The 14,876-nt window shown below is 36.0% G+C and overlaps 1 protein-coding gene across 1 annotated transcript in view; it reads right to left on the bottom strand.

Moving 5' to 3' along the window:
- ZNHIT6 (zinc finger HIT-type containing 6) overlaps positions 1 to 14,876 on the bottom strand; it is a 94,550-nt gene that overhangs the window by 68,983 nt on the left and 10,691 nt on the right. Inside the window, exon 5 of the mRNA XM_066268759.1 lies at positions 3,363 to 3,466. Within this exon, the coding sequence (XP_066124856.1) occupies positions 3,363 to 3,466 (104 nt within the window). The remainder of the gene's footprint in view (positions 1 to 3,362; positions 3,467 to 14,876) is intronic.

Here is a 14,876-nt window from a genome sequence, read left to right as displayed (position 1 = left end):
TCGCAAGGCAGATGCGGCTCTTTTGATGGCTGCATCTGGCTCGCAGACAAATCTTTAATAAAAAAATAATAACGTTAAAAACATAAAACATTCTCATATATTACAATCCATTCATTTCCTACCACTCATATTCATGGTTACGGGTGGCTAGAGCCAATCACAGCTGTCCTCTGGAACAACACCAAATTTTTATTGAATAATGCATAACATACACGGGTCGTTGTATGGCTCTCACAAAATTACATTTTAAAATATGTGGCGTTCATGGCTCTCTCAACCAAAAAGGTTCCCAACCCCTGATCTAGAGGGTAGAGGGCCAGGGATACTGCTACCATCCTAAAATTCACAAGACAAACTTCCATGACAAAGAATTCTCTGACTCAAAATGTCAACAGTGCCAAGATTTAAATCAATGATGAAAATGAAGAACAAGAATGAACAAAATAATTGGGATTAAAGAGATTTCCAAGCTAGGACTAGCCAATAATATTTTTTAAGTATGGCTTTCAGAGAGTTGGAATTCCTGTTAATGCTTTATTATTCACCTAACATCTGAAGACAGACATTTTAAGTTCAGTTAATAGCAAAACCATTTTTCATTTAAAAAATATAATTGGCCATTTAACAATGAACAAATGGAAAAATTCGGTTACATAGATTAAATTTTTTTCCCACTGAACTCCCAAAATGGTTCTATGAATGATAGATCATTTTAAATTAGCAGACTGGATTAAAGTAAAATATTATACTTAAATTTTAAGATATCACTCTGAAACTTGTGGGCAAATATTCCAACTCAGTAGTAATTAAAACCAAATTAAAACAAAATATTATTTCATCCTTTAAAATTGGTAATTTTTTTAATTTTTATTTTTCCGAAGTGAGAAGCGAGGGCGGGGGGGGGGGGGGGTAGGCAGACAGACAGACTCCCGCATGTGCCCAACCGAGATCCACCCAGCACGCCCACCAGGGGGTGATGCTCTGCCCATCTGGGGTGTTGCTCGGCTGCAATCGGAGCCATTCTAGCACCAGAGGCAGAGGACATGGAGCCATCCTCAGTGCCAGGACAACTTTGCTCCAATGGAGCCTTGGCTGCAGGAGGGGAAGAGAGAGACAGAGAGAAAGGAGAGGGGAAAGGGTGGAGAAGCAGATGGGCACTTCTCCTGTGTATCCTGACCGGGAATCAAACCCGGGACTTCTACACGCTGGGCCGACGCTCTACCGCTGAGCCAACCGGCCAGGGCCAGTAAATTTTTTAAGAGACAACTCAGTACTGGTGAGATATTTACACAGGCATTCCCATATAGGACTACGAGCGGAAATAAAAACTGGCTTAACTCTAATTTATTTCTTGTCCCACTTTATAGATGAGGATACTGAAGGCAGAAAGTAATCAGGTGATTGGCTTATGACAACATAGCTAGGAAAAGGCTGACCAGAGAAATTGAACTCAGGTAGCCTGGCCTAGTTTATATTCTTAACCACTCTATCAACTAGCTCTATGTTTTACATACTTTTTTTTATAACTATTTAAAATGCATCATAAATGGAAGACAAAATTAAAGGATAAATAGATTGATTAAAATGTTCAAATATATGTAACAGATCAAGATGATATATAAAGAAGCACATCTTAAAAGAAATAAAAAGAAAATTGAGAGATCAGCCTCTCTAACAATCATATAGGCAAGAGTTTAATTGATATTCAGTTAAAGTGCAGGTATAACTATCAATAAAATAGGCATTCTGAAGACCTGGACAGATAGCTCAATTGGTGAGAGCACTGTCCAGAAGTACAAAGGTTGCCAGTTTGATCTTCAGTCAAGGTGCATACAGGAACAGACTGATGTTCCTGTCTCTCTGTCTCTCTCTCCCTTTCTCTCACTAAAATCAATTAAAAAATAATAATAAAAATATATAAATAAATAAAATAGGCACTCTGATACTTTTTTTGATGAAGGTACAAAATGGTACTTTTTTGGAGAAAATAGGAATTTCTCTAAAAAGTTTAAATGCACGTAGTCTCTGACCCAGTAATTTCACTTTCTAGGGACCAATCCAACAGAAAAAGTTACATAAGCATACAAAACAACTTGTTCAATGATATTTATTACAACATTATTTGTAAAAAATTAAAAACTAGCAATAAGCTAAATGTTCATGAACATGGGAACAATTAAATAAATTAGTATATAGTAGTCATAGAGCAGAGATTTAAAAATGAGGCAGATTAGCATTCACAAGAAAAGAGGTCCATACTATATTGTTAAAGAGAAAAAAGCCAGCTGCAGAAAAAAGTTGTACTTTTATATTTGAGAAGGCACCAACCAGAAATTTCAAAAAACTATATCATCTTCCAAATGTTAGTTTCAAAATGTACAAAGGAATCATCTCACATTTGACAATGGAAGGCATTACTTTACTTTTGGAAGCCAACCAGGAAAAAGGAAAACCACCTTTACAAATATTTATGTCTTGAAACATAAAAATATAAATGGATAACTTCATTATCTATTAATATAACATGCTTTAAAAAGGTAGAAAGTCTATTGGAATAAGAACTCTGATGCTCTGCCTTTTCAATTTATGGAGTAGGAAAATTGGAAGGGAATCTTAGTTTACGTAGTATAACTTCCACATCACACAGATGAAGCCCAGAGGAAAGAAGTAATTTGTACAAGTTCTCATATATAATAAGAGACTGAAGAGGAGGGGACTCACTCAGTTTTTTACTCCAAATCCAAAATCCTGACTTTTAAAAGATATTACCCAATAATTCAGTGGGCTATGTAGAGTACTCTGGAATCCTTCCAGTATTCTATACCAGTGCGGCCTTTCTGATATAGTATTTTTGGAAAGCAGCAAATTAATCTCTATTGTATTGCCTGTACTCACACTCACTACAGAGTAAAATGTTTCCCAAGTCCCCAATCCTTCCCATCACTGGCTTTCAAATGAAATCTTATTTAAAATGCCAAAGTAGAAAGAATTCTAAAAAGCTGAGTTGCTCTGGTTAAAACTGTTCACGAATCCTGCTTTGATTCATTCCTTTGTCCCTGAAGCCTCTGAAATACTTCCATGGTATCTTAGGCTTCAGAGACAGACAGACACACAAACATAGAGAAACACCACACATACATACACTCTGAAAGCCCACATTTTTATTAAGAGTCACATGAAACAAAATTAGCTTAAGTTTCTAAATGCTTATTTTTAATTTGTATAAATATGTTTTCATAGAAAAAATAACAAACAGCTCAAAAAAACCCAGATAGCTCATAGACATACTTTTGGTAGCTCTAGATCAAACCAAACCTTAAAAGATGATCCTGATAAAATCGAAACAGCTGATAGAAACTTACTTCTTATCGAAAAATGTTGAATTTTCTCTCCTCTTGCTGAATCCATTGGGTAGAAGTCTTAAATTAATACCTTGCCTTCGGGCACGATTTTTCATAAAGTACATCTAACAACCAAAGAAAAAAAGACTAATTTTAAAATGCCTTAAAGTTCAAAAGTGAGTAACTTTTAAAACATAATGGTTAAGATTTATTGAGTTACTTGTTTCACAAATGGTGCTAAGCAGCAATATCATTTACTCCTCCAATACTATGAGAAAGATACTATTACCCCCCATTTTAACAGTAAGAATTATTAAAATGATAATATAACACAACTATATATTTCTGAGAGGTAGAGACTGTATTCAAACCCAAGTCTGGAAATTCCAGGGCCTGAGCTTTTACCGATACACTGTATAAGCCAAGAGAAGGATTAGAAAAAAATACAGGTCAATTGGCAATCACAGGAGTTACCTATTCAGTTCTGTTTTACTGATGGTTTTATACCATAGTTAGTTAGATATACACACTAAACCATAAACAGCTACACACACATACAACACTTGCTTTTATTACTAGACAGGTAGTTCACTCAGGGAGGAATCATGGCACTGTCAGGTACAAGGCCTAACTTAAAGTAGCCCATGTTGTAGGCTGTACAAAATGGGACATGAGAACATTCTGGCTTTGACATGTGTTACTCCACTGACCACCTGGGTTGGTTGAGCTAAACTAATCTACTCCAGAGATTAATAAAGGAAGTAATATCATCAAGGAAGAACAAAGATTACTCAAAGAAATGGCAAGGTATAGAAGCAAGTTTATTGGTTAACTGAATGGGGATCTAAAACATGCAATGTAAAGTTAAGAAAATCAAGACATAAGCCAAGAAAAAGAAAGGGCCAGCCATCACTGGATAAGTATAAAAATGATTTAAGAAATTATATGTAATTTTATAACTATGGAACTTTCATTTCAACTATGGCAGTGGTTATAATGACCAACCTCCCCAATGAAAGCATCCAAGAATACCAGACAATGGAGGAAATACATATATGTAATTAGATGTATTTTAAAATCACATTAAAAGCACTGAGGAACTGACTGAAACAGGAAAATACTGGCCAATTTTAATAAAAAGTGAAAACTCAGAGAGGTAGTAATGTAATGAAGGCACTTTTGCTCACTCTGGCAAAAACAGGCTTCCCCTTTCACAGCCTCCTCAGCAAGAGGGCCTGAATCAAGACCTCGTTATCTTTTAGGAAGCCTTCCTTTAATGAAGCTGGGTCACTGAATAACACACCCTCAAAAAAGGGTGGACCCAGTATAAATTCTACCCTGACAGCATGCTAAGAAATTTGCACTGGTCTAACTGAAACAGGAGGGGGAAAAATCCATTAGAAGTTGTAGTCACAATGACGTCAGAGAAATGGCATCGTAAGGAGCAATACCGATAAATCTCCCCCAAAATTCAACGAGATCTTCAACCAGAGACAGAAAAATCTATCCTTGGAGCCTCCAGAAGTTCCACACTAAACACAAAGGTATGATTGAGCGAAAAATTGACTAAATATATAATCAACACTGAAGGAAATAAGGAGGAAGAAACACTCTGCCTTCCTCAGTAACCTAAATAAGGACTGCTTTCACTGGGAACTGAGAGTATAGGAACTAAGGTGGGCATACGGTGCCGCAGAACCAGACTGCGGCACAAACGTCCAAACCAGGTTGTGGCACGGACATCCAAGCAGAGGAAAAACTGTGCTTGTGGCAACCCAGTCAACACAAGCTAACACTTGCGCCAAATCCAGACAAAGAAAGGCACTTGGGACAGCCATCCGCCCCGATCTCCTGGCCAGTGCGCACAGATAGTGGGCGAGAGATTCCTCCTAGAGCCCCAGGAGTGGGCGCCTGTGTTACCAAACAGAGGGGCATAGGCCCTCTGGCCTTTGTGTTGGCCAAAACCGGAATCTCGGGGTCACCCCTGAGCCCCAAAAAGCAGTGCGTGGGGAGTAAGTGGGAGCGAAATTCCCTACGCTCGAACTTTTCCGTGCGGGCGGGGTGCCTCACCCGGAGTGAGAGGCAGCCGGCCTGATCTCCTCGTCGGCGAGTGCGGAGAGTGGGTGAGAGATTCCCCAGGGAGTGGGCGCCTGTGTTCCTGGACAGAGGGGCAGAGTCAGAGGCCTTTCTCTGGGCCAAAACCAGAGACTTGAGGTCGCCCCTGCGCCCCCAAAAGCAGCAAGCGGGGAGTGAGTGGTAGCGAAATTTCCTACTCTGGATCTTTTCCATGTGGGCAGGGCGCCTCACCGGGAGTGAGAGGCAGCTGGACGGATATCCTGGTCGGCGAGAGATTCCCCCGGGGAGTGGGCGCCCATGTTCCCGGACAGAGGGGCAGAGTCAGAGGTCTTTGTGTGGGCCAAAGCCCTGCCAGATTATACTAGCGGCTCTGAATGATTAAGCCTTACCCAGATCCCTACACTGAGTGGGAATAGAGTGGGGATTTGCCAGCTCTTTGAACCTCTTACTCTCCAGGCAGAGGCAGCAGCAACCCCATAGCTGGATCATCAGGCTGCTAATTCAGAAAGGAAAGACTAGGAGAGAGGCTCCGGGAATATGGACTCTCTCATTGGCGGAGCCTGCAAATGCTAATGAGCCTCGACTGCCAAAGAGACTGAAGCCCAATATATGACATCGCCATAGAGACTTATCAACTGCACACCTCTACCTAAGCATGCCATAGGGGCAGAACCCGGGGTACAGAGTCACCGACCAGGAAGAGGGAGAGAAAAAAAAAGCAAGAAGATAACCTCTCAAAATCAAGAATAATCCACAGACTTTATAACCTATCCCATTTTATTATATTTGTTTGTTTGTTTCTCTTTATCTTCTTGTCTTGATTATTTTCTTCCTCTTCCAATTTGGTCATTTAATTCTCTGCTGGTCTTACTCTCTCCTCTCCTTAAACTACACTACCCATAAGTGTCACATCTCCCATTATCTTTTCTTTCTTCTTCCTTTCTCTCTATGAGGGTTGTACTCCAAAACCCTTAACTCTCTCTCTCTCTCTCTCTCTCTAATTCTTTTTTCTTCTTTTTGTGTTTTCCTCTTTTTTTTCTCCTTCTATATTAGTTTCTTCTTTTCTCCTTTACTTTTCCTCTCATTCAATCCTCAATCACAAACAAATTACTTTATCTGGGACTTAAATTTTTCTTTGTGGCGCTTTGGGGTTTTTTTATTTCGCTTTTTTAACTCACTAGCAGAGCCCCCAACCCTGGCTCTCCATTTTATCTAGTTCATGCTCCATTAAATACAATAGTACTTTTTGAATTTTTTCCCCTTTTTTCCTGTTTCCCTCTTATTCCTCTCATCATACCTCTTAGTCAACCATCACCAAAAAGCAAATCATTTTATTCTTGACCCAATTTTTTTCCTTTTTGCATTTTGTGGGCCCATACCCCTTTTTTGCCCCTTGATCTCCTCTCCCCAACTCAAGCCCTCCATTATAGGTAGTTTTTGTTCTATTTAGCACAATATAATTCACAGTTCACCACAAGATTTTCTCAAGAAGGAGGGGAGAGGAGAGGAAAGAAAAAAAGGGGGGAATAATAATTTTTTTATTTATTCTTTTTTATTTTTATTTTTAACTTTTTATTCTTTACTAATTCTCATTAACACTATCAACAAAACCACCCTCAGATGCCATTAAGGAAAAAGAAATCGAATATCATAGATACAAAAGACAGGGAGGTAGCACAGATAGATGAGGAAAAATCTATGGCGGAAAAATTTAATATATTGGAAACCTTGGAGCTAAATGACAGAGAATTTAAAATAGAAATCCTAAAAATACTCAGAGATATACAAGAAAACACAGAAAGGTAATTTAGGGAGCGCAGAAAACAACTCAACAAACACAAAGAATATATGACCAAGGAAATTGAAATTATAAAAACAAATCAAACAGAGATGAAATACTCAATTCACAAGCTGAAAAACGAGGTAAAAAGCTTAGCTAATAGAACAGGCGAGATAGAAGGTAGGATTAGTAAAATAGAAGACAAGCAACTTGAGGCACAACAGAGAGAAGAAGAAAGAGACTCAAAAACTAAAAAAAAAAATGAGAAAGCCCTACAGGAATTGTCTGATTCCTTCAAAAACAATAACATAAGAATAATAGGTATATCAGAGGGAGAAGAGAGAGAAAATGGAATGGAGAACAAATTCAAACAAATAATACATGAGAACTTCCCAAGCCTGTGGAAAGAACTAAAGCATCAAATTCAAGAAGCAAACAGAACACCAAGTTTTCTTAACCCCAACAAACCTACTCCAAGGCACATCATAATGAAATTGGCACAAACCAATGACAAAGAAAAAATTCTAAAGGCAGCCACGGAAAAGAAGAATACAACATATAAAGGAAGGCCCATTAGATTATCATCAGATTTCTCAACAGAAACTCTACAAGCTAGAAGAGAGTGGACCCCAATATTTAAAGTCCTGAAAGAGAGGAACTTTCAACCAAGAATACTATACCCATCAAAGCTATCTTTCATATATGAAGGAGAAATAAAAACATTCACAGATACAGAAAAGATGAGGGAATTTATCATCAGAAAACCCCCACTCCAGGAATTACTAAAGGGGGTTTTCCAACCAGATACAAAGAACAAAACAAAACAAAACAAAACCACAAGTAAAAGCTCCACCAGGAACATAATAAAACCAAATTTAAACTGTGACAACAACAAAAAAAAAGGTGGGGGGAGAGGACGGAGATTAACAGTAGCAAAAGACGATGGAGTGCAAAAGTACTCACAAGATAGCACACTACGATGAACAGGGTATGAACCCTTGTCATTACTTAATGGTAACCACCATTGAAAAAACCACCACAGAAGTAAATGATTTAAAAAAGAGCAACAGAGGAAAGATGTATGGAATACAACCAAACTAAAACAAAAGATAGAAAAATGAAAGAGAAGAATCAAACAAAACACCAAATTAACAGAAAGCAATGTATAAAATGGCAATAGGGAACTCACAAGTGTCAATAATTACACTAAATGTAAATGGATTAAACTCACCAATAAAAAGGTAGAGTAGCAGAATGGATTAAAAAAGAAAATCCAACTGTATGCTGCCTACAAGAAACTCATCTAAGAAACAAGGATAAAAATAAATTCAAAGTGAAAGGCTAGAAAACAATACTCCAAGCAAATATCCAAAAAAAAGCAGGTGTAGCAATACTCATATCTGATAATGCTGACTACAAGACAGCAAAAGTACTCAGAGGCAAAAATGGTCATTTCATAATGATTAAGGGGATGCTGAATCAAGAAGACATAACAATTCTTAATATATATGACCAACCAAGGAGCACCAAAATATATAAGACAGCTACTTATTGACCTTAAAATAAAAACTGACAAAAACACAACCATACTTGGAGATCTCAATACACCGCTGATGGCTCTAGATCGGTCATCCAAACAGAGAATCAATAAAGATATATTGGCCTTAAACAAAACACTAGGGCACCTGGATATGACACACATCTATAGGACATTTCATCCCAAAGTGACAGAGTATACATTTTTCTCCAGTGTACATGGATCATTCTCAAGAATTGACCATATGTTGGGCCACAAAAACAACATCAGCAAATTCAGAAAAATCGAAGTTGTACCAAGCACATTTTCTGATCACAAAGCCTTGAAACTAGAATACAACTGCAAAAAAGAGGAAAAAACCCCTACAAAAATGTGGAAACCAAACAACATACTTTTAAAAATGAATGGGTCAAAGAAGAAATAAGTGCAGAGATCAAAAGATATATACAGACTAATGAAAATGACAATACGACATATTAGAATCTATGGGATACAGCAAAAGCAGTGATAAGAGGGAAGTTCATATCACTTCATGTCTATATGAACAAACAAGAGAGAGCCCAAGTGAACCACTTAACTTCATACCTTAAGGAACTGGAAAAAGAAGAACAAAGACCACTCAAAACCAACCGAAGAAAGGAGATAATAAAAATCAGAGCAGAAATAAATGAAATAGAGAACAGAAAAGCTATAGAAAAAATTAATAGAACAAGGAGCTGGTTCTCTGAAAAGATCAACAAAATTGAGAAACCCTTGGCAAGACTTACCAAGGAAAAAAGAGAAAGAACTCATATAAACAAAATCCAAAATGAAAGAGGAAAATCACCACGGACATCATAGATATACAAAGAATTATTTTAGAATACTATGAAAAACTTTATGCCACTAAATTCAACAATCTAGAAGAAATGGATAAATTCCTAGAACAATACAACCTTCCTAGACTGAGTCAAGAATAAGCAGAGAACCTAAACAGACCAATTAGTAGGGAAGAAATAGAAAAAAAACTATTAAAAACCTCTCCAAAACTAAAAGTCCACGCCCAGACAGTTATACAGTGAATTCCATCAAACATTCAAAGAAGACTTGGTTCCTATTCTACTCAAAGTCTTCCAAAAAATTGAAGAAGAAGCAATACTTCCAAACACATTTTATGAGGCCAACATAACCCTTATACCGGGCAAGGACAGCACAAAAAAAGAAAACTACAGACCAATATCTTTAATGAATATAGATCCTAAAATACTAAACAAAATACTAGCAAATTGAATACAGCAACATATTAAAAAAAATAATACATCACGATCAAGTGGGATTCATCCCAGAATCTCAAGGATGGTTCAACATACGTAGAACGGTTAATGTAATACACCATATCAATAAAACAAAGAACAAAAACCACATGATCTTATCAATAGATGCAGAAAAGGCATTTGATAAAATACAACACAATTTTATGTTTAAGACTCTCAACAAAATGGGTATAGAAGGAAAATATCTCAACATGATAAAGGCCATATATGATAAACCATCAGCTAACATCATATTAAATGGCACAAAACTGAGGGCTTTCCCCCTTAAATCAGGAGCAAGACAGGGTTGTCCACTCTCTCCACTCTTATTTAATGTGGTGCTAGAGGTTCTAGCCAGAGCAATCAGACAAGACAAAGAAATAAAAGGCATCCATATCGGAAAAGAAGAAGTAAAGGTATCTCTTTTTGCAGATGATATGATCCTATACATCAAAAACCCCAAAGAATCTACAAAAAGACTACCAGAAACAATAAACCAATACAGTAATAAGGTCGCAGGATACAAAATTAACATACAAAAGTCCATAGCCTTTCTATATGCCAACAATAAAACATTTGAGAATGAACTCAAAAAAAAAAAAAATAATCCCCTTCACGAATGCAACAACAACAACAAAAATACCTAGGAATAAACATAACAAAGAATGTAAAGGACTTATATAATAAAAACTACAAACCATTGTTAAGGGAAATCGAAAAAGATACAATGAGATGGAAGAATATTCCTTGTTCTTGGATAGGAAGAATAAATATAATCAAGATGGCCATATTACCCAAAGCAATATATTGTACAAATTTAATGCAATTCCCATCAAAATTCCTATGACATTTTTTAAAAAAATGGAACAAAAAATCATCAGATTTATATGAAACTATAAAAAATCCTGAATAGCCAAAGCAGTCCTAAAGGAAAAGAATGAAGCTGGGGGCATTACAATACCTGACTTCAAACTATATTATAGAGACACGACAATCAAAACAGCATGGTATTGGCAGAAAAATAGACACTTAGACCAATGGAACAGAATAGAAAACCCAGAAATAAAACGACATATATATGATCAAATAATTTTTGATAAAGGGGCCAACAACACACAATGGAGAAAAGAAAGCCTCTTCAACAAATGGTGCAGGGAAAACTGGAAAGCCACATGCAAAAGAATGAAACTGGACTACAGTTTGTCCCCCTGTACTAAAATTAGCTCAAAATGGATCAAAGACCTAAATATAAGACCTAAAACAATAAAGTACATAGAAGAAGACATAAGTTCTAAACTCATGGACCTTCGTTTTAAAAAGCATTTTATGAATTTGATTCCAAAGGCAAGAAAAGTCAAGGCAAAAATAAATGAATGGGACTACATCAGACTAAGAAGTTTTTGCCCAGCAAGAGAAACTGATAACAAAATAAACATACAGCCAACTAAATGGGAAATTATATTTTCAAACAACTGCTCAGATAAGGCCCTAATATCCAAAATATACAAAGAACTCATAAAACTCAACAACAAACAAACAATCCAATAAAAAATTGGGAAGAGGACATGAATAGACACTTCTCCCAGGAAGAAATACAAATTGCCAACAGATATATGAAAAGATGCTCATCTTCATTAGTTATTAGAGAAATGCAAATAAAAACTGCAATGAGATACCACCTCACACCTGTTAGATTAGCTATTATTAACAAGACAGGTAATAGCAAATGTTGGAGAGGCTGTGGAGAAAAGAAACCCTCATACACTGTTGGTGGGAATGTAAAGTAGTACAACCATTATGGAAGAAAGTATGGTGGTTCCTCATAAAACTGAAAATAGAACTACCTTATGACCCAGCAATCCCTCTACTGGGTATATACCCCAAAAAGTCAGAAACATTGATACGTAAAGACACATGCAGCCCCATGTTCATTGCAGCATTGTTCACAGTGGCCAAGACATGGAAACAACCAAAAAGCCCTTCAATAGAAGACTGGAAAAAGAAGATGTGGCACATATACACTATGGAATACTACTCAGCCATAAGAAATGATGACATCGGATCATTTACAACAAAATGGTGGGATCTTTATAACATTATACGAAGTGAAATAAGTAAATCAGAAAAAAACCAAGAACTGTATTATTCCATACGTAGATGGGACATAAAAACGAGCCTAAGAGACATTGATAAAAGTGTGGTTTCGGGGGGGGGGGGGTAGGGGAGGAAAAGGGAGAGGGGGAGGGGAACAAAGAAAATTAGATAGAAGGTGACGGAGGAAAATCTGACTTTGGGTGATGGGTATGCAACATAATTGATTGACAAGATAACCTGGACATGTTTTCTTTGAACATATGTACCCTGATTTATTGATGTCACCCTAGTAAAATTAATTTTAAAAAAATTTAAATAAATAAATAAATAAATAAATAAAAAAGAAGTTGTAATCACAAGTTAGCCCTTGCTCAGATTTAAAATGAAAATTTCCCTTGCTTGTGTGGTCAACGTAATCTTAACCTTAGTTTTAGATAGGCCCAGATTTGCAATGTTCTCAGGTACCAGGTAGAATAAAAAGCCTGTTCATCCTGTTTTCAAAAAATTCTCACAAATAATATCTTAAAGAGAAAAAGCAGTATACAATAAAAAATAAACAAGCATAAACAATGTAGGAAAACTAGGCTTAGTGAGTAGGAGCCAAAAGAGATAAAAAGAGGTAGCTTAGAGAGTTCCAGATGTATTAAGAAACTTAAAAGAATCATAGAGATTATAAAACAGCTCAAAATATTCAAAGTGATAAAAAGCAAAGACTTACTACCAATATCAAGCTACCCAACAAGGCAATCATTTAGAATCAAAGAAGAGATAAAGAGCGTCCCAGATAAGAAAAAGCTAAAGGAATTCATTACAACAAAACCAGTATTGCAACAAATGCTAAAGGGACTTCTTTAAGATAAAGATAAAAAAATGCTACTAATAAAATCAATAACTACATACCTATCAATTACAGTAAATGTAAATGGTTACATGCTCCAATCAAAAGACATGGCGTGGCTCAACAGTTAGGAAAACAAAGACCCATACATATGCTGTCTAAAGGAGACCCACTTTAGATCAAAAGACACACACAGACTGAAAGTAATGGAATGGAAAAAAAATGTTTCATGCAAATGGAAACAATAAAAAAGCTGGGGTAGCAATAATTATATCAGACAAAACAGACTTTAAACAAAGGCTATAACAAGAGACAGAGAAGGACCCAGCAATTCCACTTCTGGGTATTTATCCAAAGAAATCCAAATAACTAATCTGAAAAGACAAATGTATCCCTATATTCAATGCAGTCTTATTTACAATAGCCAAGATATGGAAGCAACTTAAGTGTCCATCAATAGACAATTGATAAAGAAGTTGTGGTACATATATACAAAGAAATATTACTCAGCCATAAAAAGAATGAAATCTTGCCATTTGTGAAACATGGATAGACCTAGAGGGTATTATGCTAAGTGAAATAAGTCAGACAGAGAAAGACAAATACCATATGAGTTCACTTATGTGTAAAATCTCAAAAACACAACAAACAAACAAATAGAAACAAACTCACAGAGAACAAACTGACTGCTGTCAGGTGCTGGGAGGTAACTGGGTGAAAAAGGTGAAGGGATTAAGAAATACAAATTGGCAGTTAAAATAGTCATGGGAGGTAAAGTACAACATAGAAAATACAGTAAAAAATATTGTAATAGCTATGTATGGTGTCGGGGGTACTATACTTATTAGGGGGATCACTTCATAAATTACATATACATTTTATAAATGTCTAACCACTAAGCCATACTCCCAAAACAAATATAATATTGAATGTCACTTATAATTGAAAAATAAAAATTTGAAAGTCAAATATATAGGTAATTTTATCAAAATGTAAATGAAATTAATGATTCAGTTAAAAGTTATAGTTGTCAGACTTCAGAAAAACTAGAACTCAATTATATGGTATAGAGAAAAGACAGAACCAGAACATAAGGGTACAGAAAGACATAATAAAAGGGGAAAAATACACTATGGAAATACCAAGCAAAAGACTAGTAAATACTTCCTGAGGTATGCATCTAATAATTTAGCCTTAAAGTACTTAAAGCAAAACTAACTGAACCATAAGGAGAAACATACAAATCCTTTTGATTTTACCTAAACCTGACCTAAAAGGAAAATATAGAATACTATTATATATTCAGCAACTGCACAATATTTTTTATTTTTCAAGCAAACAGAACATTATAAAATATGGCCATATGCTGGGTTATAAACACAAATTTTAATGTATTTTAAAGGAATGAACTCAGAATAAAGACTATGTTCTCTGACCACAATGTAATTAAAAAATTTTCAAAAGATATAACAACAGTCAAGAGGACATATTAACAAAATAAAAAACAAATAATAGCAACTGATTATGAAAAATAGAAGACAAGTAACCAATACCACAAATGAAATTACTATGACTCATAATAGACACACACACACACACACACACACACATAAAGAATATTAGAGAACTTTATGCCAACAAATATGAAAATTTCGGTCAAATGGACAAGTTCTTAGAAAAATGTAATCTATTAATAAAGGACTCAAGAAGACTCAGAAAATGGATCAGTTCCATAACTAATAAAGGTTGTCCCAGTAGAGCACAAGCTTTATGTCAGGGGTAGTCAACCTTTTAATACCTATTGCCCGTTTTTGTATCTGTTAGTAGTAAAATTTTCTAACCACCCACCGGTTCCACAGTAATGGTGATTTATCAAGCAGGCAAGTAACTTTACTTTATAAAGTTTAGAAAGCAGAGT

This window comes from Saccopteryx bilineata, chromosome 3 (assembly GCF_036850765.1).
Source record: "Saccopteryx bilineata isolate mSacBil1 chromosome 3, mSacBil1_pri_phased_curated, whole genome shotgun sequence".
NCBI lineage: Eukaryota > Metazoa > Chordata > Mammalia > Chiroptera > Emballonuridae > Saccopteryx > Saccopteryx bilineata.
This window is presented reverse-complemented; position numbering and strand designations above follow the sequence as displayed.